The sequence below is a fragment of the Glossina fuscipes genome, unplaced genomic scaffold (assembly GCF_014805625.2).
Source record: "Glossina fuscipes isolate IAEA_lab_2018 unplaced genomic scaffold, Yale_Gfus_2 27, whole genome shotgun sequence".
Lineage (NCBI taxonomy): Eukaryota > Metazoa > Arthropoda > Insecta > Diptera > Glossinidae > Glossina > Glossina fuscipes.
Window position 1 is genome coordinate 2389143 of NW_023998422.1, and position 27959 is coordinate 2417101.

General features: G+C 32.8%; 3 protein-coding genes across 4 annotated transcripts; 2 read left to right on the plus strand and 1 right to left on the minus strand.

Annotated features, from left to right (window-relative positions):
* The first annotated feature begins 265 nt into the window (after positions 1 to 265).
* LOC119635934 lies at positions 266 to 11193 on the plus strand. The gene is made up of 2 exons (XM_038030972.1): positions 266 to 375; positions 9722 to 11193. Exons 1-2 carry the CDS (start codon positions 352 to 354, stop codon positions 10994 to 10996), a joined length of 1299 nt encoding a protein of 432 aa, XP_037886900.1. The 5' UTR covers positions 266 to 351; the 3' UTR covers positions 10997 to 11193.
* Positions 11194 to 14052: 2859 nt separating this feature from the next.
* LOC119635793 lies at positions 14053 to 14578 on the minus strand. Its single transcript, XM_038030797.1, has 3 exons — positions 14491 to 14578; positions 14342 to 14427; positions 14053 to 14263 (listed from the first exon to the last, which is right to left on the minus strand). Exons 1-3 carry the CDS (start codon positions 14494 to 14496, stop codon positions 14053 to 14055), a joined length of 303 nt encoding a protein of 100 aa, XP_037886725.1. The 5' UTR covers positions 14497 to 14578.
* A 9578-nt stretch (positions 14579 to 24156) lies between these two features.
* Positions 24157 to 26441, plus strand: LOC119635752. 2 transcript variants are annotated; one of them, XM_038030748.1, is made up of 5 exons: positions 24165 to 24513; positions 24606 to 25194; positions 25264 to 25311; positions 25633 to 25725; positions 26039 to 26439. In XM_038030748.1, exons 1-5 carry the CDS (start codon positions 24277 to 24279, stop codon positions 26191 to 26193), a joined length of 1122 nt encoding a protein of 373 aa, XP_037886676.1. In that variant the 5' UTR covers positions 24165 to 24276; the 3' UTR covers positions 26194 to 26439. The 2 variants fall into 2 exon arrangements, with proteins under 2 accessions (XP_037886677.1, XP_037886676.1); XM_038030749.1 differs by lacking the exon at positions 25633 to 25725 and having other exon boundaries at positions 24157 to 24513; positions 26039 to 26441.
* Positions 26442 to 27959: the final 1518 nt, after the last annotated feature.

Sequence of the window (27959 nt, forward strand, 5' to 3'; positions counted from 1 at the left end):
CAACCTATACGGTATATATGTATGTGTTTTTTTTCTTTTATATATGCATTTCTAAGAGATGAAGTGGCTTTTTTCAAAATTTCTTTTATTCAACATTTCTTATTGTCTAACACACCATGAGTATTTAACTGGAGTATAATGTAATTTTATTCAACAGTTTATTCCTCGACGAGGATTGAAATAGTTTAAAATTTAAACGCAATTTTGAACATAAATATATATATATATATATATATATATATATGTATTTAAAAAAAATATATAAAAAGTATTAAGCGAAAGCAAAAAAAAAAAAAAAAAGAAAAGAAAACAATAAACAATTTTATATAAAATTAAACATAGGTGTACACAATGCGGATCCAGTCAAGCTTAGTGGTAAATGAATTCATTTTAAAACTGTGCCAAATTGTACAATGAAAAACCAATTATATATGACTTTATTTTTTTGTGATTTAACTGCCGCCAGAAACGGAACTATTTACATAAATGTTATTATTACGAGTTTCCTTCTTGAAAAAAAAAAAAAAAAAAAAAAAAAAAAAAAAAAAGAAGGAAAATATCTGCACTTGATTTGTGCAACACCACAATCTTGTTAATAACATTTTGATTACTATCTTACTTTCATTTATTTTTTTTTTTCATTTTGTTTGTAATTAATTGGTAGTTTATGTGTTCGTTTTTTGTTTTTTTTTCTTGTTGCCATTAGCATTAACATTAATAGAAAATCATGGAAATAAACAATTTTTTCTTTTTATATGCTCGCACATAACGCAATAGTTTCGTTAAAAGAAAACTTATATTTTCGTTAGAAGGAAATAAGTATGAAATTTTAGACACAAACCCTTAAGTGCTGTCAATTTTACTCAAAAAAGACTTAAGGTACGAACCTTCAATTTTCATCTTAATTGGATAATTATTTGGTTTCGAAAATACTCTTCTCAAAGAGAATTATTACCATAAACGATTTAAGCAACAAACTCATAACGGCTTCTATCTTTCTCTCTATCGGTTCTCTCAACATTCTCACGTAGCTGGGCAAGTTATTTTGTTTGTTTTATTCTGCTTCTCTTGAGACGTAGTAACACCTTGTGGATTTTTTTCTTCCTAAACAATCTTTCATATAATCAGAAGTGATATATGAAAAGCAATTCATAGATAAGAATATTTATCACTCACATGTGATATCGTTTTTCTTGAAACTATATATATATCGAGTGTTTCAATTTTGCAACCGTTTAGTATTAAATGTAAGCTAAAACTTCTAGAGAATATTCATATTAAGTGCTTTGCAACATCCAGATGGACCCATACCAATCGATTTGGAAAGTGATTCTAGGCTTGTCTATCCGTCTGCTCGTCTTATTTGCAGCCCACAATATTTGAGATAAATTGGTGCCTTGACGCTTTTCTGCCTAAGGACGACCGCAATGGCAAATGATTCGAAATGATTCGGAACACTTGCTCGACCACTTCCCTTATAAAGCCTTATTTTGAATAGTTACTATACGGATAACTACGGCTGGGTAGCGATCCGATATGATGTGTTTTTTTAATTGCTTTCGAAAAAAACAATTATTTGTTACCCGCGCTGGACGGAATTTTTCTTTAAATCAATATTTTTGTTGATTTATGGATATTGAATATTCGATGTTTTGAAAATTAGTTGAATTTTTTTTATTGGTTTCGAAAAATATAATTTTCTTTACCTGCTCCCGATGGAATATTTCTTTAAGTCAATATTTTTGAAAAATCATACATGCTTCACTGGATATTGAATTTTCGATATTTTAGTTTTTCTTTTTTTTTTTTGAATGGAAAATTGCGAGCCGCACGGTCAAGAAAGCTCTATAAGGAATCGCTGTCTTGCAGGAGATGTTGTGCCGTCATATTGGTTTTCAAAAATGATTTAAGAAGTACCTCTATCAGCTTGCAGAACTTCCAAAACATTGGTTTCAATATATTGGCTCTTATTTCATAGATAAATTCGGAAAGACTACAATATGTGATCCTAGGTTATACAAAATTGTCTAAAATTTAAAATTCGCTTATTAATATTACATTGATGTTTTCCGATAAAAGCAAGGAAAGAAAATTACTGCACTTATTATCAAAAGACACCATATTATGACATCATCGAACGTTAAAACTCGACGAGCAATTTCGCCTGCTTTTGTCAAGTTCCGAAAATCATATCATATAATTTTTGCGTTTGCTTACACGGACAGATAGACGGATATGTTCAGACCTTCTTAGAATTTCAAACTGATCAAGAATGTATATACTTTAAAGCATCTGCGACTTTTTCTTCTGCAAATGTTGTGAAAGTTTTCATAAAATGGACGCCTCCCTAATCTTGTAGTGAACCACACTTGTAAAGTTTTTTTTTTTGGTGAATGCGTTATTTTAATAAAATGTCTGGAAATGTACTCGAAAATCTTCATTCCATAATCTTCTTTAAAGTATGACCTCGCATAAGACAAATTTTCAATTTCCAAAGATCTGGGTGAACTTTGTTGATTTACTCAAGATGTTTTTGTTGATTACGCTCGAGTTAATTGCTATGCACAAGAAAACCAAACAAAGGCCTTGACTTAAGTTTTCTCCAAGAAAATTTGGTGTGTAAAGTGTTGAGAAAGTTCGCATGTTTTATGTGAAAGACTCCGATGTTAGTTAAGGAATATATCCAAGAATGGCTTTTAAGTATTTACATGTTATTGGTCATCAGGTGAAGAGAATGCCGCCCAATTCCACGATAATGATGTGCATTTTTTTTTTTTATTTCCATTCTTCTCTAGCCCCTCTAGCCATCATAGGAAATTCACACTGATTGCTTCGCTCGGTTATAACTTCGTGCGGCCGTTTCCATTTCTGAAGCCACGACTTGAGAGCAAGAACATTCAGACCAGGACGTCAAGACAATACTAGAGAGTGTTCTAAAATACTCTTCGATTAATTTATTAAGAATTAACATAAATCAAATGCATCTCGCTTTGAAGGAGCTTAACTTACACATTTTTTTTTATATTTTATAGAACGATGACAATGCTTTGAAGGAAGTCTTTATTTGATATAAAAAATAAGGCAAAGCTGTCCTTATAATAAGACAAGAAAGTGTTTGTTCGTTTGCATATGCAAAGTTAGCGTATAATCCGTTATGATGATCTTACGTTGACTATGCTTCCTATCAAATTTAGTTATTAACGCCAATTTAATGACTTTTGCTGGTTAAACTTGACATGTTGCAACCGATTTGTTGCTTAAATTCAAACATTCCTTGTTAGAAGTTATTATTATTGCTTTTACTTTTTTCCTCCTTTTTCTTTTTGTTTCTTTGCTTTTCTTGGAAGTAGGTCGCGCTGATTGGATTTTACATAAATTTCTTACAAATTGTTTATAGAGTTTTTATTTTAATCTCCACTTAACAAAGAAATGGAAAAAAAAAAATAAAAATACAAATCGTCAGACGTCATAGAGACAATACAACTGAAAGCAACGACTCAATCAAAAGAAAATTACATAACAACTGTAACCGCCGGAATGGGATAAAACTCGGGCAAGCGAATAAAAATACAATTTATATTGAAATGTATTTTTTTTTTTTTTTTTTTTTGATAACAAAATCGAACAGAAATATTTAACGGTTTATGTGGGAATTTTGTATGCAAATTATATTATCATAAAAATATTATATCTTTCATTAAAAACGACGAGCAGACAAAAGCCAAACAATTGACCTTCAGTTCTTCAAGCTATTTACGCTGCTTCGTTATCTAAGCGAGTGGGTGCATATGATTTTTTTTTGTTTTTTTTTTTCGTTTTCAATACCAAAAAAAAATTGATTTAATCTTATGAAATTTATTTTTTATTTTTACATAACTTACACTTGATCATAGTTAGCTATTGCTTTCGTTTTTTTTTTTTTTGTTTTTTACTCGGTCATGCTGTGGCATGTCTGCGACAGGTGTTAATTAAATTTCGATGAACTACAAGTGAAAGTGTGAAACGGGAAAAAATAAACACAAATAAGCAAAATATAAATTGTAACAATTTTTAAAAATAACTTTAAAGTTCAAAATCCTATAAAAATTCTGAAAATTAATTGACATTTATCTTAACCTAATCCATTAATTGAATGACCAACAAAGTTTATTCATTTAACATATGCTTGCTATAATTATAAGTAACTTTCCGTTTTTGCACCCTACGCCACTTGTGGTGCAGAACATGTTACGTTAGTGCGGACGTATGTAACACGCAGAAAGGCTTAACCACCTTTCATTATACCGATCGTTTTAGAATCATAATCTGAATTGATCTAAGCCTGTCTGTCCGTCTGTCCGCCTGATGTCTGGCCACGTAAATTTTTGTTTAGACTACAGGTCATAATTTTTTATATATTTCTGTGATATTTTGTACCCAAGGACGAGTGCTATTGAAAATGGTTCGGATCGCTCCACCTTTTCGATCACTCCCCATGTAACGCTATACTGATAATTTCATGCAAATATAAGAATTGTGCTGGGCAAGATGTAGTACAGGGTATCTAACGGTCGGCTTTGCCCGACTTTATTGTTCTTACTTGGTAAAACTAAATAAATAGTAAGAAAAATAATAATAGGTCGGTGCATAGTTATGAACCCTATTATCAGGCACTCTTGAACACTATTTGTTATGAAAAAAGAGATATAAAGCTTCGAAAACCCTCACCGAAAAGTTCATTGAGATTGCGAAATAACTGCACTGAATGATACAGCGTAATATGACGAATATGAATATGATTACCGACACGCATTTTTGTAACCTAAATGTATTATTATTACTATTATTATTAATTTGGCCAGAGAATAAATTCCAAGACTAAAGTCTTAAGGCACTAGCATCTAAGGCTACCGGCTTTAATGAAAACTCTACCGTATTTCAGATTTGAACCCACGACCATGGAATAGTTAGTCGAGACTCTTTGCCAGCTCGGTCACTTAGCCTAGGACAAACCTAAAAATACAAGTATATTTTTATTCATAAATTTTTATTAACAGATAGCTTGCAAAGGAATGCTTAATGCACCACCACAACCTATTAATAATAATGATTATGAAATTAGAACGATATGTTTACAACAATAATAAAGAGATGGTCGACAGATCCTTATGTAAGGAAAGGTCTTCGCAAATCGTTAGTTGGGCCCTTAATTCCAATATGCACCCTGCATCTGCTATTTGGTCTTCCAATTGCCGTTATTATGCCATCCAAAAATCATGTCGCCTGTTAACCTTACATGGATTTGGATACTAACAAGACATTACATCTTTACAAACTCTGGTTAATCTACCTAGTTTTGAACATTAAAACTGACCCTTTTATGAAACTTATTCAAGGCGATATTTCGTCACCTTCGTCTTGCTCCGTTACCTTCATTTTACTATTTCCTTAAGTGTTTTGAGCAATTTCTCTCTTCTTTAGTTGTCTCAATGTAACAGTAGTTCGAACTTTCCTTTCCCTTCCGCTCTATAATATGTTTTGTTATTGTATTGATACCATTTATCAAGACGGAAGCGGTCTTAATTAGTCCTTTACTATTTACTAGTAGTACAAGTTTTACTTTCCACTTATTTGATTAACTTTGTACCAAACGTTGTTTCACATGCGGACTTTATTAGTTAATCGCTTATGGAAATAATAAATGGATAACAGTAGCAGATAAATTGAACTTTGCTAAAGTATTCAAGCTGTACCAAGACATAATAAGGAAAATGTTTTAAATTAATTTTTATATTTTTAAACAAATGTTCTTTCTAAACAATTTCTTTAAAATAATTCCCCATAAGACGAGGCCAGCTTGCATTTACTTGCCTTAAAACTTTGTTATTCAGTTTCTTTTAATTTCATTTTCTTACATCAGTTTGGAAGACTCCTTCAGTCATAAAACACGTAATGTTTGCAAATTATTTATATATATATACATTTCTTTTTTCGGTCGCAGAAATATTACGTGCGTTAGCACTTATATCAGATCGTCTTAATCATCACCCTATTAAATGAACAGTGAAAAATAAAAAAAATACCAAAAATGTAAGAAAGAGTGAGGTAATGTTGGTAATTTACCGGAACGTTTTAATTATGCACAGCTTATGGCGTATGCTTGGCACAGTGGTCCTACATATGAACAACTATTTACTTACCGTTGTTATACCATACGCACACTTTTGGGGCACAAGCTTGTGTGAATGTGTACAGCAGCCAAAAGGACTTCAGATAGACGCACCTTTTCCTATCGATTAATACTCATCTAAGCTTGTCTGTCCGTCTGTCCTTCTGATACCTGTCTAGGTATTCTTGTGTTCTACGTACAGTTTGAGAATTTTAATGAAATTTGTTACACCGACGTGCCTTGGACCAACGACGAAAACTATTAAATGTGGTTCGATCGGCCCATTCTTTCGACCACTTCCAATATAACGCCCTATTTTGAAAAGTCGTTAGTTCAAAAATTATTGCAGTTTTTTAAATTCGTGGAGAAAAATCATTCAGGAACAGTACGCCATTCCAAACTGTTATGAAAAATTTTGGATCGAATGGGGCAATTTTATGTATACCCTCCGATGTAACTGTTCTTAAAAAAGAGTTACCTTTTCGCATGGTTAAAAAGGGCTAATATAAATTATTTCATAGCGAAAATTGGTCCGTTATTGATATTGATACACACATTAATCTTAGGAAATTTGGATCATCTAGATTCATTTGTAAGGCTCTCATGCAAAGTAAATCCAAATATTGATTTGTAGTTTTTCAAAGTGGAAATAAGTGACGACTTCTTGAAAAGTACATTAGGTATGTTAAACTTGAATCAGGTCAGTTGACGTTGAGTTGTATATCCTCCAAAATGAGGACTTCCATGAGAAGTATACCTTTACATAAAAATAATGTATAATTTTTGGAGTATTATCAAGGAAAATGAATGAATGACTGCGTTAGGTGAAATGGTGTAGGGTGTCTGCGGCCAGGCCGACTACCTGTGTTCTATTACATTATTGCATAAACTGTTTAATCTTAAAAAGCTCGCTTATGGTTTGTATAAAAAAAACCTCAGACTTTCATAACATGAAAGTAGGTAAGAGTTAGGTTATTAGGTTAAAGCCATCTAATGCCGTTCAACGATATCCGTTATGCAATTCGATTTATAAAATCCAGAAAGCGCACCAAAAGGCTCACAATGTATGGGCATATATAAAATATACGCCCCCCGCGAGTAAGCGAGTAAGCCCTGTTCACCTATTCGATGATTTGTCTTCATCACGTCTCTCATGTGGAATTTGGGAAATTGAGAAAGGAAGTTGAAATTTGTACGCATTATCGCCGCAGTTGAAGTTCAGAAGCCTGAAGTAAGCAAGCACTATAACGTATAAGTGACGCCAACGATTAACCTAAAATTAGAAGCAAGTATTTATCAAGAGCATCTAGATCTAAAATGTAGACAAGCCAAGTTTTTGCGAAGAATTCTGACCGAATTGAAAATCAGCTCAGAGTTGTAATTTTTACGTATGACTCTGAGATGCCGAATGTCAAAGTTTCCAAATAATATTTCCGTTTGCTATTTTTGTGCTTATCTGTCGCTAGTAGTAAATGTTGCATTTAAACTTTATGCGGCAGACATTGACAACTGAGGTAAGCTACACAATATACTTTCGGTGGTAGCTAGCGTCGAAATACTTGTAATGAATGCAGCTAAGTAAGATTAGAAAGCCCCTTTCCTACTACATTGTCGTGATTTGGCGGTGCTACATTGTTTGTTGTTCACCAAGCACTTACCAAAGTACATTTAACAAAGAAAGCTTCAAGCGGAAGCTGACCAAGCAATCAAATGCTAACAAAGGTACATCAGAGTTGTGCAATATGCAACAAGTAAGAACAGTATAGTCAGGCAAAATCAACCATTAATTACCCTACAAAACATCGTCCAACACAATTCTTATTTTTGTCTGAAATATTAAAACTTAGACTTTCCTTCTCTACAAAGGGTCAATTTTCGTGAAAATCCTTTTTGGGATTGTTATAGTCGACTCCAAAAAGTAGGGCGAGAAGGTCCAAAATTGGTACAGTTAATTTTTTTATGTTATATTACCATTATGATACAACTTTGATCATAAAGCATTGAATTTTTTACCTTTTGGTCGTGTGACCTTCAGCTTTCGTTATATGAGAGAAGGTGCAAAAATTGCTCCAGCCAAAAGTTTTCATAACAATATAGAATGCCGAAATACTACGACTTAGTCACTTTTGTCGAGAAATTTTAAAAATTTCAATTTTTTTCCTTGTAACAGCTTTCTAGAGTAGGGCATTCTATGGGGAGTGGTCGAAAAAATGGACCGATCCGAAGCATTTTCCTTGCACCAAATTCTATTAAAATATCTCAGCTGTAGGTTGAACGCAAATTTAGATGGGCAGGCGTATAGAGGGACGAACAGACTTGGAAATATTTTCCGAAACGATCGGTATACTAAAAGATAGGTCTATCTTAAGCCCTTGTGGGTGTTACTTACTTGTTACATTCGTGTTACCGCACCAACTTAATATGCTTTGCAGCACAAGTGGCGCAGGGTATAAAAAAAAGGATGAAAATTTTCAGAAAAACAACCCTTTTTTATTCCACCACCTTACACCACCGCAAAATACTTGCACGTATAGTCGTTGAGAAACACTGATCTAAGGTTTTAATTTGATTTGCGGAATTCGTTGATGTGGGGAATTCGTTTAAGGTGCGTTAATCGCAAACTTCATTTGCCCAATGCTCTTGTTATTACTGCTTTTGCTGCTGTTGATCTTGTTGCTGTTATTGTTGTGATATATTAGCTGAGTTTCGGTTTAAGTTTAAGTGAACTGCACAAACCCGTTTCCTAATAATTGTTCGTTTAAATAATTTCTGCAAAGATATTTGTTTCTGTTTCTAAACGCGTTCACGCTATGGAGGGCGCCATATAGGTATAAGTGTGTGCGTGTGTGTGTGGAGTCTATATCCGTAGATAACTATGTGTGCAGTGTTGCTCAGAGCATTCGACTTAACAACAGTTTGGTATGAATTTATGAAGATATGTCTGCCTCTGGTGGTGGGTTCCGCGTTTTTTTTTTTCTTTTTTTTTTGTTGTGGATAATTTTTAATTTTCTCTTCCATTGTGAATATCAAATCATTAGTCTTTGAGTTTTGAGGAGCCATGTGCCAAACTGCCCCGCCAACAAAAACAACATTTTCATAAAAAATTTTACGTAAGACACTCACTCACTTGCACTTATAAGTAGACAGTGTCTACGGAGGTATGTATGTTTGTGGATTATTGTTTTATTTTGCTTTTTTTGTTTTTTTTGTTTTTTTGTTTTTTTTTTAGCATTATATTTCTCTTGTTATGTTGAGGTGTAGAAAAATTATCATCAATTGTATTACATCAGTACCTGTTAGCGGCCACAATGATTTTTTTTTTTTTTGTTTTCAGTTATTTTCCGGTTAAAATTTTGCTTTTACAATATTTGGTCAACGAAATAATTGAATTATCAATACTTTCAATTAAATTTTATTGAAGTGCAAGTTTTAAATCATTTACAAGCGATAAAAGACTTTTCATCTCTGCATATATAGCAAAAAAAAATTTAAATCATTTTTTTTTTTTTTTTGTTTACTTGTTTATTTATTCAATTTTTCTTTCTCTTCTTTCTCTTTGTATTACTAATTTAGTTGACGGCATTTTTTGCATTTTCTTATGGACCATGCAGTTTAACCTCCGGCAAAGCATTGGTTGATCAGCAAACAGCAGCATCGCAGATTCCAAATGCAAAGATCGCTCAGCAACGTGTCGACCTGGATGTGCATCATCACGAGCACGATCATGATCCGGGTTATTGGAAGAAGAAAGTGATTTGGAAGGAGGGTTGGAAGAAAGTCTGGAAGCCGGGTAAGAAACAAATATGGGTACCATCGTGGAAACAAATTTGGAAGCCGATCTGGGTACCGATTAAAGTTCCTGCTTGGAAAGATATACAGGTACCAGCTTGGAAACAGATATGGAAGCCAATTTGGAAAGAGATACAAGTTCCCGCTTGGAAAGATATTCAAGTACCCGATTGGAAAAGGATATGGAAACCGATATGGGTGCCGATTAAAGTTCCCGCCTGGAAGGATATACAAATACCAGCTTGGAAACAAATATGGGTACCAATCTGGCGTGAAATTCAAGTACCAGCATGGAAAGAAATTCAAGTGCCCGAATGGAAACAGTATTGGACGCCGGAATGGGTAAAGGTAGGAATACCGGGTGAAAAGTATTTGGGTAAAGATCATGACGGTTGGGAGTACACGAGTCATGATCTTTGGAAAAAAAAATTGATTTGGAAATCGCATTGGAAAAAGATCTGGAAGCCTGCTCAAAAGCAAATATGGGTACCCAGTAAAAAGCTCGAATGGAAGGAGGAGTGGAAGCAAATCTGGAAACCGGGAAAGAAACAAATTTATGTAGATGATAAGAAATTGGAATGGAAAGAGGCTTGGAAGCAAATTTGGAAGCCAGCCAAAAAACAAATATGGGTGCCCGATAAAAAATTAGAATGGAAAGAAGCTTGGGTGCAAATATGGAAACCGGCTAAAAAACAAATCTGGGTTGAAGATAAAAAGTTAGAATGGAAAGAGGCCTGGAAACAAATATGGACACCAGCATGGAAAGAGATATGGTTACCGGCTTGGAAGAAAATTTGGAAGCCAGTCATCATATCTGAATGGTTCCCAACACCCGATCATCATCATCATCATCATCATCATTCTCCCGAGCCAGAGCATGGTTGGGATCGTAAAGATACTGCGAAGGCTAATAAAACATTGTGGAAGCGAGCTGATACCGCATCAAACAATGAAACGTCCGTAGCCGTTCAAAGCACACAACTTAAGCCAATGAAACATATAGCATCAGGAGATCGAAAAGAAACGTCTTCAAAAGCTTTTAAATTTCCAGGGGCATAATATATAAAACAATATGAAGTCATATTTGAACAGAATATTTCGAAAGAAAGAAAAGAAAACAAAACATGCCATGTGGTTTTATGAAGAAATTGAATTAAAGAAAAAGTCATTTAAGCTAAACCATACTCATAGGTCAAGCATTTGTAAATATATGCACACGTTTAGTTTATGCTATAAGAATAACTAAGAAAATCATATAAACAGATAGAGCGGGAAATGCAAAAAGAAAGAAATAAAGAAAAGATTACGATTACTTAAAATATCGAAGAAAGTCAATTATTATTATTATTATTATTATTATTATTAACAATTATTTTCTTTAAAAAGGTGTCCTCTCAAACTGAAAACAATACTATTTTAGAACACAGCCAATTACTTTACTCCTACGATACCTCTGATGAGAGATTTACAATGTTCTCGAGAAACTATGAAACTTTAACTTATGTTAAAAATAATTGTGAAAGAGTTCTTTAAACTTATGTTTATTGACATTACTCATGGTTACATGGTTTTTTTTAATTTTTATACCCCCCACTGTAAGATGGGGGTATACTCATTTTGTTTTTTTCCAAAAAGGAACGTAAGTAACAACCAAAAGGAAACTTCAGAGACCCTATAAAGTATATATATTCTTGATAAGAGTGAAATTCTGAGTTGATTTATCCATGTCTGTCCGTCTGTAGGTTTTCTGTTTGTTGTTGCCACTGCTCTGGTTGACTTTAAATTTAGTAGAAAAATTCGAAGTTCTTATACGCAGGTTGGTACTGAAAATGGGCCAAGCTGGACATAGCAGAAACCCGCACCGAAGCCTAAAATGAAATCAACTCCATTTTTCTTAAGAAAAAATTTTGAATTCTTGTTCTTTATTCGGAAATTGGTAAAGTTAGACTACTGAAACTTTTCTCATTTGCTTTACGAGAGACTTTACAATCTAGATCCAAAAATGAAACCAATCGCCCATGCCCACACAAAGTTAAGAGAGATTAAATTTTCTTTTTTTTTCACTTTTTCGAGGTTTTATGCTTATTTATCATAAGGCAAACAAGACCGAATGTTTAAAACTATTTTGTACATTCCTTAAGTGAAGATATATTATCTGCCTAAAAATAGGTTAATTTTAAAATGATTATGGTAAACCCCGCGATTACTTTTTTTTTAATACTACCAGCGATATGGGTATCAAATAAAAGAAATTGGAGAGTAGAATGCGATGGTGGGTATGCGAGATTCGGCTTCTCCCGAATATAACTTTCTTACTGGTTTCTTTCTATTATATATTAAGTTCATTTCATCTGAAAAGATAAAAAAAAGGTCAAATTTTTGTCTAAAGACTTTTTGTAGAATACAATTCAGAAATTTTAATTTGTTTTAACTGACAGACACTACTTGAGGGCAAGCTGATAAAGTCGTAGCAGCTTTATGTACTGAGAACGGTTTTCGAAAGTAAAGGTACTTTTGTGATATACTTTTGTGATATAAGTATAGTCTTGTAACGGGAAAATGTCTTTTTTTTTACGTAAGCGCAAAGAAAATTTTAGGACAGACAGTATACGTAAAAATAAATAAAAATTATGTACTGCATTTTTCGGACTATAAGATGCACCTTTTTACATAGAAAAATGATCCGAAGGTAACAATAAAATGTTAATAGATGGTACTGTTGCTAGTACGAGTTATTTTAATAATAAATAAAAATTTTGATCCGAAGGTAAGATTAAAATATATTTTTCTACAAAACATCTTATAAACTTGATGTGTGTCTTAACGTCCGGCGCGACTTACACTGTGCTCATATTGACGACAAATTATTAAAGGCTGTCTATTCAATTATCAATGAGTAGGCAGATCAATGGGCATCATTCTCTGCCTGCACTTTTGGTCTTCTCTAGGCCATAATTGTTAAGGAAATGTATTGAAATTTTTTCAGTTTGTTATTAATTTTTTTTTTTTTTTTTTTGGATGGAATAGGCCCCGAGAATGCTATGTAAAGTTTTGCAGTTGTCAACACGCCACCGAAGAAATGAAAAATGTGAAATATTTCTTACAAATTGTGCATGCTTTCTAATTATAATAATTTCATGTGTCTTTACACTTTTCTCACTCTCTCCCTCCATCTAAGTCCAATATTTTCTGGTTTAAGCCCTGACTTCTATCGTGTTGCTCACTAAAATAATTTATACTTTAAGTTTACATTCGATTCCGTTAGCACGAAGTTTGATTAGACGTAGAATTGTGAGTGGAAAATGATCAAAAACTACCGGGAATTTTGCATGATTAAAAAATTATGTGAATTTTTTGCTATGTTCAAGAATTACGGGGAGTTTTGCATGATGTTCAAAAACTAAGCTGGATTTTATACTATGGTTACGAAATTCGCTTCTCTCGGATACGTTATCGCATCACTAGGTCGTGGATATTCTTTTGAAGAGAAATACACTTGCACGTTTTCATTCCAAGATTCTTTATTTACGATCAGTTTCTTTGAGGGTAGGATTAAACTTCCAAAGGGTTTGGCATTTCCGTAACGCTATATTAAAACGTAAGAAAAAACTTGTTTACTGCTACGTTCAAAAATTAAGGGGAATTTTATATTATGTTCAAAGATATATGGATATACAACTGCGGAAAGTGAACTATTTATAGTTCGTAATAGTTACGATGCTATTAAGAATGAACTATTAATGACGAATGTCCAAAGATTAACTGAACTTTTAAAGTATATTTCCAAGGCGTAAGGTGACTTAAAAAATGATGTAAAATTACCTCAATTTGTAAACCTTTCGGCCACAATCATTCTAAGAGAAGGCAAGACTTTATTGCGAACGAAGACTGCTGTTTAATATACAGTCCCCTAATAGTATGTTCCTACAAAAACAGGGTCCTTGTTTTCTACGGCTAAAATAAGCATTGTGTTGGACAACATGGTGTAGGGTATTTAAAAGTCGGCCTAGCCCAACTAAAATCATTTCACTTGTTAGCTTCACAATCACGCAAATAAATAAACATAAGTAGTTAGGTGTAGTTAATGGCAAGTTCATATTTAAAAAATTGAAATTTTATGTTTGAATATGCTTTTCTTCATCCAATTCCGGTAGAATGTTCGGTAAAGGCATCCATTCATTTTGTATAACAGGTCCCCAAACCTTTTTCCATACAGGCACGTACGTGATTTTAGGTCGCCAATACTTAACCCATCTTGATTTCCAGCTTGACTGACGCTGCCAAAATCCTTCCGCGTCAGCATCAAAGGTAGTTCTATGCTTCACACTTTAGATAAGAAAAAAAAATACGATTTACATACAATTGCGTTATGTCTCTGTTTTGTTTTCTTTAAATGCTTCTTACACTGTTCCCGCTGGATTCAAACTTAAACATGTCACGAATTCACTGCTTAGCACACTTATAGAACAAAATATAATTATAAATGTTAACTAGAAATTATTTTTAATATATTTTCAATATTAAATGAAATATTTTGTAAAACTTGAACTCACTCTCATTGTCTGACTTTCTTTTGAATGAATAGAAAAAAAAAAAAAAAATGCAACTTAACACCTCAAGGGTTTTTCAACAAATCCAAAAATATTTCTTTTGGTAATTTCATTAAATACAGACCATTCACAAAGCATGAATGAGTTAATTACTTTTCTCTAATTATTCATTCAGTACTTGTTGATTTTAATTTTCACAAAACGCAATTAATTATAAATTCAATAGGTTTTTATTTAAACCGTTAAAAAAAGAAACGTTTGTAATTTTTAATGATTTTCCTGAAATATTTCTACTGCGAAAGATAACAATAACAATTCGCGCGCAATAATTTCGTACACTTGTACAAAAGTCACAACAGTAAGTATGTTTGACTATGCTTAGCATATATGATGAATATGCAGATCGAAGTATATTTATATGGGACAATACGGATATTTCCGCTATAAAATGCTTACATAATATCTTTAGTGCAATTATGTTTTCAAGAATACCTAAAATTACTTTATCATATTTCACTTATATCATATCCACAAATACCTTCGCAAGTCACCACAGCTGTTAGGAAGAATAAAATATAAACAAAGTCCTCAGATCAAAAATTATGGACACATTTTATTCATTCGAGCTCCTTCCTATACATCTTCCTATTACAAAAGAACAAAGAAATTTTATTTTCAGTTGTATTTAAATATTTAAGTGTATATGTGTATGTATAGTCTTCATATAACTACGGTTAGACGATTTAGAATGTCAAAGTGCTCAGTACTCAGAGAACTTTGCAAAAACTTTGGAAAATTGTAATTTTTCCATGACTGCTCAAAATAAGGCGTTGCATGGGGAGTGGTCGAAAAAATGAGCGTTCGTCGTTGGGTCAAATTTCCGCAAAAATATCTAAAAAATTGCAATTTGCAGCGTGGACACAAATATGCATGGACGGACATCAAATGGACAGATAGACCGACAGACAGGCTTAGATCGTTTTAAAAAATAATTTTGAATCGAAGGCGGATTTTATCTTAAGCCCTTTTGGCTATTAAATAATGAACCTAGCACAGCGTGAATCCTCTCATAATAGCCTTTCCAACAATGTCCAATGTTAATTATTTAATTAACTTTTCAATTTTAATTTTTGTCATTCGGAAAATCAAAATACTTTATTAATATGTATAAATATATATATATATATATATATAAAAGAAATTGTTATTCTTTTTAATCGTTTTAATGGTTTCCTGATTGTTTCCCATTCTTCTTCCTTGACTTGGTCGCTTTTGCTCTTCTATCATCTCCTCTAGATATATATATAGTGTTTTGGAAAATACGCGAACTAAACTTATTTAATTTTACAAGTTATCCGCCTGAGTGGCTTCAAATCTCAGGTGCGCTTTAAAAGAAAAGAATTTATTCTCTGATTAAATTTATTGCATGTGTATGTGTAAGATATAATTTAAGTATCGATTGAGATTGTGTCCAACTTATCCCTTATAGCTTCTCCTGAGCACCTTTCACGTAAGGTTATCGCAGAAAGGAAAAATAATATATTTACTGTTTCGATAAATAATATAAAAAGGCATTACTAAGCGTAACGAATTTATAAATATTGTTAAAAAAAGATATTTAAGATTCATAAGGTGACGAAAATATTATTAACTGACTTGTGCGGCTTACCGACCGCACGTTATAAACAAAAAACCTCTGAACAAAAGAAATATTCCTCCGAACCGAAAACCAAATTTCGACAATTATGTTTAAAATGAAACCTTATCTTTCTCAATACAATACAATTTCCAGATATTTTTAAAATACTTCATAAAATGCTTGGCATTTTGTTTAGCTCAGTGACATTCTGGAGATCAAACTAATTCTAATGGGTACACTTATGATTTATTAACACATATTCTCAGTTGTTTGGAATTTTTATTATTTGGAATTACTGAGAACGATGGCTTTTTTACAAAGACCTGTTGAATTATTGAGAACGAATCTGCACTTATTCCTTAAAGCGGTACAATACATGCAAACTTATCGAGAATTGTAAACAAACGTATTCTCTCAGATGGTTGGCTTTTTTACAAAGACCTGTTGAATTATTGAGAACGAATATGCGCTATTTTTTTGGCTTCGTTGGTATGTTCCTTGGTTATTTTTACCAAACGTCGATTAAATTTATCCATGTCGGCTTCATTGCCCGCCTCTGTTGCCTTTTCTAATGCTTTTTGAGCATCTTCGCGGCGCTCAGCGCGTTTAGCCAATTCGCCGGATTTTGAAATTGTTGGTTTAGCATCGAATACGTAGACCGGCTTGATGCCATTTTCAAGCAGACGTATTATGCGATAAAACATGCCCATTAAATGCGAGGTTGTTTCGCCGTCCACGTTAGTGAGTTGAGCACCCTCTGGCCGTACTGCTATCAAAAATTGATATAAACACATGGAGGCACCTTCCTACCGAAATAATTGTTGATGTCACTTTCTTTAATAGCGTCCTAGAATTCCCATAGCATCCAATTTTATTCAGGATTTTATAAAACACACAGGTTCATCTCTGATCGATGCACTCGATTCGCACACTAACTAGCGTTTTTTGTTTGCATTTGCCGCTTCAAGTATTTTGTATGCCAACTCTGTTTTAGTTCCAAAGAAACGTTTTGATAATCGGCACTATTTTATTCAATTTGTATTAGGAGAATGGAAAATAAATTACAATTGCATTCGTTTTTATTGCGAATTTATGAAAAAGAAATTACGGTATATAACTCTCATCTCAAAATTCGACGTCTAGGTGTGGGAAGTGCCGTTTATTTTAGTATTTGTAAAATCAAGAAGATAATAGAAATATGGCAAAGTCATGAACTTTTAAATGCATCAGGTTTTTGTTATTAAGCTACAGCCGACAGCGAATTTTCATTTCAACTTCACGTTACTCGATAGAGTATGGGTGTTTGTTACGTATGGAATCTAAAGTGCCATATTTTAGCTAGAAAGCAAAAACTCTGTCGAGATTCATGTTCAAACGAAAATTAAAGTAAAAAATCGACATAAATATGCACATTTGACTAAATTAATAGACAGAGAATAACGACTTCATCTCAGAAATTCCAAAATATAAATATTGTAAAAGGATAAATGTTCACATCACTTCCAACTGCAATAGTTTTTCTACGCAGACCCGTATGTGGCGATAAACGTAATAGGCAGTGATTCATTGCTTTTGCTTCGTAATATTAAGTCATTTATTTGTACTTTTGTTATATTTAAGTTTTCAAGTATACTCACTTGCTTCAGTTTATATTTCATTTATTTAAATTTTTTTTGATATTTTTATCTTGCAGTTAGTCGTTTATTTTTTCCAACTTTTAACTATTTATTATAAAAAATTGGATTGATAGAAATGAAAAACTAAAAGCAGGATTGAAAAATATTTTAAAAGACAGACTTGAGACAACTTTGAGATATAAGAGGTTATGTTTGTTGTAAAAAGGGATTTACAAACCGACATTTTTTTTTTTTTTTTTGGTTTAATTTTGAAATCGTATATTTCATCTGCTGATTCAATTACTTTTCTTCCTCTTCTTTGCACTATTTTACTATGCGCCCACCGACGATGTCACAACTATTCCGTTGGAAATGCAACAAACGAGAAGTCTTTATTGTTTCTGAAACGAAATCGAGCACAGAATTTTTCTTTGAAGCCGCCAATTCGTTAACTACATATTCATATGTATTGATATTACTCTGTTATAAAAGAATATTTTTTAAAATACTTGTATTCTTTGGACTGCATTAACCTTGTGTCTGCTTTTAATTTCGTCATTGTGTTCATTAAGAGTTTTTTCTGGTTGATTAGAATAGTCTCTCACTCAAACAAGCACAAGAACATAAAAAATTGACAAGCAGTGCATTCTCTAGAGATAATAAATATTAGCTTAATTTATCCTGTCGCTGGTTGCATGTATTGTGCCGCTTTGAGAATAAACGCATATTCGTTCTCAATCATTCAACAGGTCTTTATAAAAAAGCCTCATCGATGCGAGATTAATGTGTATATTCATTCGTACTCAATAATTTCCGTATACAAATTCTATATAATTGAGAAAATACAAATTCCATACAAAGAAACTTGACGAACAAATGCAAGGATTCACCAAATTGGAGCAATCTTTACAAAGTGATTTAAAGGCTGAACGCGAAAAAGTACGCAAATGCAAAGAGCAATTGGCTTGTTTTGAAAGACGCTTGGAAAATGGCTATTACGAGCAACAACCTCAGCCGGCTAAATTGCGTTTTAATAGCGCAGTAACAAACGGTTTGAAAACATTGCCACAAAGAGTTACGTCATTACCGACATCAACGACATTAAGCGTTAGTTCATTGAGTACAGAAAATAGGAAAAGATTATTGAATGCAAATGAGTTAGGACACAAGATGGCATTAAATAAAATACTGGAATTATCATTTAAATCAAATTCATCAAAATTATATAAATTATAAATGGACATTCTTTTTGGAAAGAAAAGAGAAAAATATTATATTTATATAATTTTTACACAAGCAGAAGGGCTTTCATCATTTTTCTTTTGAAGTAAATCTCTTATGTTGATGAAAATAAAAAAAATTCGTAATTCTCTCGAAGTAAATTTAAGTTGATTAAAATGGGAAAACAGAATATATATATATATATATACGTATATGTTTGTAGTTTTTAGTTTATAATGAATAATAAATTCTTCGAAAACACCAAATTTTTTATTTTCTTTATTTAATTTTTGTTTTTTTTTTTTTTGACCAGTTTCTTGCCTGACTGGAATCGTCATCCGAAGATGTGGGCGACATTTTTGCATTGTTCGGTATGAAACCGGATGAAACTGACTGCAACGACAGAATACCGCACGTTCATCAAATCTATTCATCTCCTTTTGATTTTGGCCATGTTTTTAAATTTAGATTTTACCGCTATACGGCTATAGTTGGCCGTGAATGTGGTAAGTGTGTGTGTGTTTTGTATAATTTTTTTTGACGGTTGTTTGTAATAATTTTGTTGATTTTTTTAGTTTTTTTTTTTTATGTGGATTCTTCATAGTTATGCCGCTACGATGAAGCATATGAATGCACCCGTTGCTGATATCAGTAAATTTACTGGTGGTTCCGCCAACATCATAAACTTTTAAAGAGAATATTTTACTAACCGAGGAACTGGTAAACTCTTCGCCCATTTCTGAGATAGGAGCAAACAGTGAACGACCTTTAACACCTGCAGAGCAGCCTGTAGAGTGAGTCTGCAATCATTTAAGTGCTACTTTAAGAGGATTGGAGGCTATAAGAGGGGTACACGTATAATTGCCACAGTGCCTCAACTTTATATTTTGTAGCTTTAATTGCAGAGGAACTGCTAAATTAAGCTAAATTTTACCCAGTTTTAAAAACCTTACGCAGTCGTAAGCGTGACCGATGCCTAAAAAAAGCGTAACAACTTACCTGGTTTTTTTACTAGCAGAGATAAAGATAATTCATTGATACACATGTGGCTGATCTGCCTTTCTGATAATCAAAAGAACGGATCAGAATAAAGTTTTTATAATCTAATTAGTTTATTGGCCATGGAATAGATTGACTTAATAAAATTACTACTAATTAAAGAAATCTGTCTTAAATTGGCAATACCGGTTACATTTTTACCTGGCCTACGAATCAGTCTAATTGTGATAAACCGTCAATCACATGGGATGATACTATTAGGTCAACTCTGACTAAGTGCGTAAGATGGGCTAAACGGTTTCCATTAACGACAGCTTTAATCATATCATATTTTACCCCATTATGACAAAAGCCGAAAGGTTTCTCTTCGATCATGCTCTACGGTTGAGTCTATGGAATGGGGATGTAAGATTTGGGAAACATAGTGACATCATTCAGGTTATATCCTAAGAGGATATTGCGGACAATCCCAAAAAAGTCTTCAAAAGCACCAAAGCAATAATTTTATCCTATTTTCAAAAAAAAAAGAATATTCTCTTTCCATATATATTCAAACAAATGGTTTGGTTGAAATGTAATATATATTCTTTATTATATAAATGTATCAAAAATATGCATTCATATCCCCTTGTACGTCTCCTGAATAGTTTTATACAATTTTTATAGGCGTGGCATTCGATTTTATTTCATATTTATATGTTCATCGAAATCCATCTCGGATATTACTTTGAACACTTCATGTCGCCGGTTTTGTTCTGCTCTAGGGGATTCTACTGCCAACTCAATAGGTATATATATTTGTTGAAGCATAACACTTCCTGATCGACATACACCCACTAGCGGGGGTCACTCCCTTCATATCTCCTCTTCTTCCCTCACTTCTCTCTCACTGTGACCGCATTACACGTATAAAGTAGGAAATATGCCGAAATAGTATCAATTTACCGTCAATTACTTACAACGCTCATCTATTACTTGAAGTTATCCTTTTCTATATTTATTCTATAAATCTTTATTCTCAAATTCCTTACACTTATTTAACTTATTTAATCCTATAAATCTTAAAAACTTAATTACTCGCTCCAAACCTTTTTCGCAACTATTCACTTCGTACAACTTTTTGATGGAAAAAAGTCACGCGAATTCTGCTAAGTAAGAATTTTAAATTATTCAGTTAGAATATTTACGACTGGTTCCTATTAACTGCTTTAAACAAACCCCCTACTACTCAGCGATCTTTGTAGATAAATATTGAAAGTTGCAAAGTTTCTTTCAAACGATGATTGTTCCAAATTAAAACATTATATGTGGAGTGGTCGTCAGAAGAGTCCGATCCCAATTCAAATAGAGTTCGTCGCTGGGTCCTTTGCTTTCATCTTAAACGAGATTTTGCAAAATATGAAAAAACTAAATTTCCATTCTCTACAATATTGTATGGAATGAATCAATATAGATAGTTCACCGTGCGATGACACGTGCGTTAGTCATCACAAACACCGATCCTTTTCAAGCGGCACTTAAGATTAGCCCTAAAAATAATAAAGTGAATCGTTCGATACAGACAGTGAGGATTTCCAGACATAGCCGTTAAGGAGAGACTAATGGATTTCTCGAAAACTGGCAACATAGTGCCAGCTCATTTGCAAAAATCCACGAACATGTGCGCCAGTGAACTGTGCTTTTTTCTATATATTAGCAAAGCTTAAGATTGTGTTAACTTGATGAAGAGTTCTTCTAAACTTTTCAATCCTCCTTCAAATGCATCTGTAGACCTTAAACTTTGTCCTGCGTCTCTTGAAATAATGGGTCATATTGAAAAAAAATCCGTAATTGCTTCCACTACGCTTTCGTTGTTAGTAAGGGTTAGACAGTAACATGGCCCTAAAATATTCCATAAATTTAGCAAAATATAAAACTAAAAATCAATCCTCTCCGAATTAAACTAAAAATCAATCCTGCTCCTTGGTTACCCATCCATAATTCTTCGTTGTCATCAAAAGTTACCCCATAATTCTCGCCTCCATCCGATAATATAGGTATCAACTCCATATAATCCGATTGTCTGGAGAAATCTCCATTAAAGCCACAGAAATTGGGTAAATAATGAGCTCTTGGACGTTGACCACCTCCGCAATAAACTTCTAAGCTATTCATCAATGTATATTCATGTACTGAAACTGCCTTAGTTGAATTTTTTATCATAGTTTGCCACACCACCGGTGAGTTGCCGTAATAGGCGCATTGCCAATTGTTTTGTATGGCTGGCTCCCCTATAGCCCTACACAGTTATAGGCTTAACTTAAAACTATCATAAAAATGTATATATACGTATATATACGTTTTATATATATATAGATAATAATAAATAAATATAATCCCTGTTTATACATAATATACATACATATGTTGATATCTGCAAGAGAAAAAAAAAGAAAAAACTTACCATTTGGCCTATGGAAGTATCGCATTCTGGTGAAGCGATGAGCGGACGCGTACACTGGTTGTACCTAATAATAAGTAAAGATAAACGCAAACTTACCTTTGGGATAAAGCGAATCTTCATATATATGAGGCGGTGAGAGGCGGCGCATCGTTCCTCTTTAAACTAAACTAAATTAAAATAAGTCAATAAGTAATATATAACTATAAATATGTAATAATGTATTTATTTGCCTTTATTTGCCTGTATTTAATACACGATTTTTTCTTTTTCATATGGTGGGCGTATCTTTTGTAATCTATAGTAGAAGAAAGTAAACAAGTAATATATAAATATAATCACATAATAATATATTTACTTTTACTCTACTGAATTGAACTTCTGACGACGGTTGCAAGTCTTTGCAAGCTATGGATTCAAATTCGCTTTAAGTGTAGAATATTTTAGATAACTTATTTAATTTAGAATATTTTATTTAATTTCGATTAATATAGACAGCGATGAATTAAACATCTACAAGCGAAGTAAGTCTTGACTAGCAATTTCAGTGGTCGTGGATTCAAATCTCAAGTGAGGTTAAAGGCCGGAAAACCTTAGATGCTAGGGCTAGTGCGGTCACATGACTTTAGTCTTGGAATTTATTTTTAATAATAATATTAACCTACGATAATACAAAATGTTCTCTTAAACAATTGAAAGGGAAAAGAAAATTGAAGGTCAAGGCACAAAAAGAAAAAACAAGAAGGTAACTAAGCTGGTAGAAGAGGAAAACACACTTATATCCCAATGCTAAGTAATTAGTTAATCTCATTATTAGCAGCAAAGATAGAAAGAAAGTTGTTTTTAAAATTTGTGAAGAGACAATATTTAAGTTAATCCAAAATTTTTTAGCTTTAGTGCCATCTAATGGATATAGTAAAAATGATGATTGGGATAAAGATGACGATGACTTATTTGCCTCCGTTAGCACACAAGAAATCTTAGATCAAAACGAGAAGATCAATAATAATAAAAATAATAACTTTCCCAAAATATCTAAGTTTCAACCAAATAAGCAGATAACCCAAGTTATGGATGGATGCCTCACCCTTTTTTGATGCTTATTTTTATAATTTTTTTTTTATTTCTGCAGATTTTCAAACAGCGAATGGCAAGAAAGTAGTCATATCTGAGGAAAGAAAAAAACAGAATTGCACTTTTGTTTTATGTGAAGTTAGCCTAAAAGAAGGCCGCCATATTCCCTGTTAAAAGGCAAAGCACAGAGTTGCTTGTAATAAATAACAAAGATAGTCAAAAAATGGCAGCTCTGTTAAATAGTTAAATGGTAACGCCATTCAGCTCTGTTAAACGACATCTTAACAAAGAGAGAGAGACAAATGCAAACCCATCGGCAAAACAAAGCGACATCTCTGTTAAAATTGTCTTTCATCTAAGATAACATGTTCATCTAAGATAAAAAAGAAGTAGTTTTCTATTTTTCATCGTACGGTATGTTGGTGAATATCTTATGAGCATAGGTCAAAAATAATCATAAGTAGGATTTGATAGAATTGTTTCACTGATTGAATCAGTTATGTGTTTACTGATCGTATATTTTAATAAGATATATATTTCAGAAATATTAATAAATTTCCAATCGTTGTGGTGAATATAAAAAGAAAAAAAAAACATCAAATTAGGACTGGACAGTGAAAACGCGCCTTTACAGCGGCAACCCTGCGCGTAACGCCAAAAAACGTTTTGACAGTTGATTGTATGTGAGAAAATTTTGTGTTTACAGAAAAAAAAATTTAAGCTTTGCTAGTCGAATGAATATATCATAAGAAATTGTTAAAGATTTTAAGCAAAAGTGTATTTAAAAGATATTTTTTGAAATGTCATCAGAAGCTGCTGAAAATTCACAACACAGAATGGATCGGAGAAAGAAGCGCACCTCCACTAACCAATACATCTTATATATAGAAATGATGGAAAAAGATGCAGTATTTGCCTCTGGGCGAATACCGCGCGATTATGATCCAAATTATTTACATCGAAAATGGAAGGAATTATCGGACAAATTAAACTCTTGTAGTAACGGTCCAACATTAACAGCCGAAGAGTGGCGCAAGGTAAATGATGGTGTAGTGTGATGTGTGTGTGTATGTGTGTGTGAATAAAAATCCATTTTAATCTGATTCGAAATTGTGGTACGCGATTTTAGCGCCTTAATGATTGGAAAAATACTACGCGTTGCAAGTACAGGCGAAGTGTGTCGGGTGAGAAAGATATATCAATGACGTCGTTGGAATTGCGAGCTCTAGAACTTTTCGGTAAATCTCCTAGCAGTTCAGCTCCACCAGAGCAGGTTACGATACATTTTAAATCGGAAAAAGATGATGAGGAAATGGAACATATATCTACAACGGAGACATTCCAGAAGCAATTACAGGCGGCCGTCGAAGAAGCAATTGGGGGGGATGAAGACGGTGAACATTTAGTAGAAACAGAACAAGAAGAAGCTGAAGAAATTTTACCCGAAGCACAGAATACCTCCGTTATCAGTAGTACTGGGGCCGGTGGCGACACAATTGTGGTAGAAGAGACAACATACCATGAAGATGATGTTAAAGGCGATGAGCATTTAGAATTCATTACGCAGCGACGGCCAACTATCGTGTCATCATCAACAGCTAATTCTTTGCAAACAGTTGTTACGTCCGCGCCAACAGCAACCGTGACGAAATTAATAAACGGCGATATACCATTAAAACGTTTGAGATCACAGATATCCGATCAGATTATATATGAAGGTAAGCTTGTTTAATTAATTTATATATTCAAATGTTGCATTGCTTCTTCTATCTATTTGGTACTTGCAGTTAAAAAAGCGCCCGCGCAAGCAACCCATACGACGCGAACTTTTACAGGTACTTTCAATAAAGTTAAAAAAAGAAAAAAAAGCAACAATATTTTTTATTTATATATATATACTTTATTTTACTGTTGCTAATGTTTGTTGTCCAATTGATTTGTTCGTTTGTGTAGCTTTGCCATTTTAGCAGAGTTTTTATTTGATTTGTCATTTAATAGCATTCAGTTACTTTGCTTTGCCATTGAACAACATTCACTTACATTGCTTTGCCATTTAACAGTATTCAGTTACATTGATTTGCTATTTAACAGAGCTAAAGACAAATGTGTTGCCACTTTTTCTTATTTATTAGAAGCAACTCTATGTCTATTTACAGTTACTGCTCCGACTATTCAACATCACCATCAGCAGGCGCAACCAATTTCGATTACGCAGGCACAGCAACAAATTGGGCAGGAATTAACTGCAGGTATTTTCAATTAAGTTAAAAAAAGAAAGAAAAGCAACAATATTTTTTATTTATATATATACACTTTATTTTACTGTTGCTACTGTTTGTTGTACTTACAAAACAATCATAAGACATAGCCCAAACAAATAATAATGTTCAACAAGTTCGCCTATCATTTCCAACAAGTTCGCCTATCATTTCCACCAAGTTCGTCTGTAATGTCAACTTCACTGTGTTTGCTAAATACATTAAAACATTTCCATTTTTTTTTTGTGGTTCTCTTTAATTTCGTTATTTTATTGTCTTTTTTTTTTTGTTATTCTTTTTGCAGCTGGTACAACAGTAATTGCCACCTCGCAAGATATGCGTGAAGTGGCGCGACAATTGAAGAGACTAGCAGACATAAAAGCTGAAAAGTTGAAATTCGAGATTGAGCAATTTAAGTTTAGAAATCCTGGTTTTAATTATAGCTTTAATCCGTTATAGTACGGTCATCAGCCATTATTGATTCTTCAATATAAGAAATAAGAAATGCAACTGATTAAATTCATAACGTATAATGCTATAATGCCGAAATCGCGGCATCATATTTTACTCCAATTAAGTGAAATTTTTCACGTGATTCATTTTCGTGTTCACGTGGAGTGCATCTATTTCTTTACTATTTACAGGCATTCACACACAAATACACACACACACACACACACACACACACACAGAAACTAGTACACACAGACACTCGCACACAGACACACACACACATGCATAAACAAACACGTACAAAGCCGCGTGTTATCTTAACTGTAAGCGTAGATTTTAATTCGTTTCGTTCACTTTTTCCAGCCATGTTACCTTTTTACTTGATCCGAGTTTATAATCGTAACGTTCTCACTTTGTTCGAATCATATTTTTTATGACCTTTTAAAATTTAATGTATTTTAAGTAATAAGTGTTCACATTTTATGTAATTGAGTACATTTCTCCAAATATCGATTAACTTAAAATTTCGTTATATTTCATATTTTCAATATATATATATATATGTATATGTATATATATATTTTTATTATAATTCATTTGTACAAATAACAAGAAAAGAGAAAAACTAGATGTGCCCCTGATGCAAAAGTTTGTAAAGAAAACAAAATAAATATATGTAGAATAAACATTTTATCTTTAAAATTAAATAAATAAAATGTCGAAAATAAACAATTGATAAAAATAAAATGGAATGAATAAAATTTACAGCATTTTCTATAAACGGTTTGCTCTGCATGCGCGTTCTAACGATGGGCGTTGAAATTAATTGGTTCCGTGGTTTTAATGAGTTATGTAGATCGTTTGCTATGGTTAAGAATGCAAGCTCTAAGGTACGGAGCTGGATTCGCCTCAGTTTTCGCAATTAGCTTACTGATAGAGACGATAGGGGCAATCGAAGGGCGAAGAATTGGAAACTAAGCAGCATACAGAGCTACATAAAATGCATCTGTATGCGTTTAAGGAGTTTTTCATAAAATTTCTATTCTATATAACGTTTAATTTTTTATTGCATTTTTTTTTTTTTTTTTTTTGTATTATTAAAAAAAGGTTTCGTTTGCTTCCTGAGCTTTCCTTCTAGTGTTTGCTAATTTTTATTTCTCTCAGTTCGCAGTATTTTTTCGCGTATTATTTGGTTATGGCAATGATGTGTTTTTATGGTTTAATTTTCAGACCCGCGTTATTTTTATAATGAATTAAAAGTTTTGTGAGTGCATTTAAAAATATATATAAAATTTAATATTTAATTTTTATTTCTAAAAAAAAATAAAACATTTGTGAAATAAATGTATTCAGTGTTGATAAGTGTTCTTAGGAAATTACTACTGCGAAGGCATAAGGCGCCGGGAAAACAGTACATTCCGGTAAGTTAAGCGTATCCTGTCACTAAAATAAACTGTAACTCAATTGTTATTGGTCGCATTATAATTGAAAAATAGATTTCATTTGCTATGACAACAAGAGTTCCCATAATTTGCTTTCCCCTTTGCGCTGATGATGTAAAAAATATGAGATTTTTTTTAATTCAATATTACAATGACAGACTAGGTAATGAAACTAATGGTGTTCAGCTGAATTCTGAATCGAAATTTTGAAGAGGGAAAAGCCAAAGTTTATGCGTTTTGCAAGTAAATTTTATTTCTCTTCGAAAAACGATTGCTTATGAAAATACGCAAACATATGTTCCAATGTTTTTTCAACATATTTACTAATTA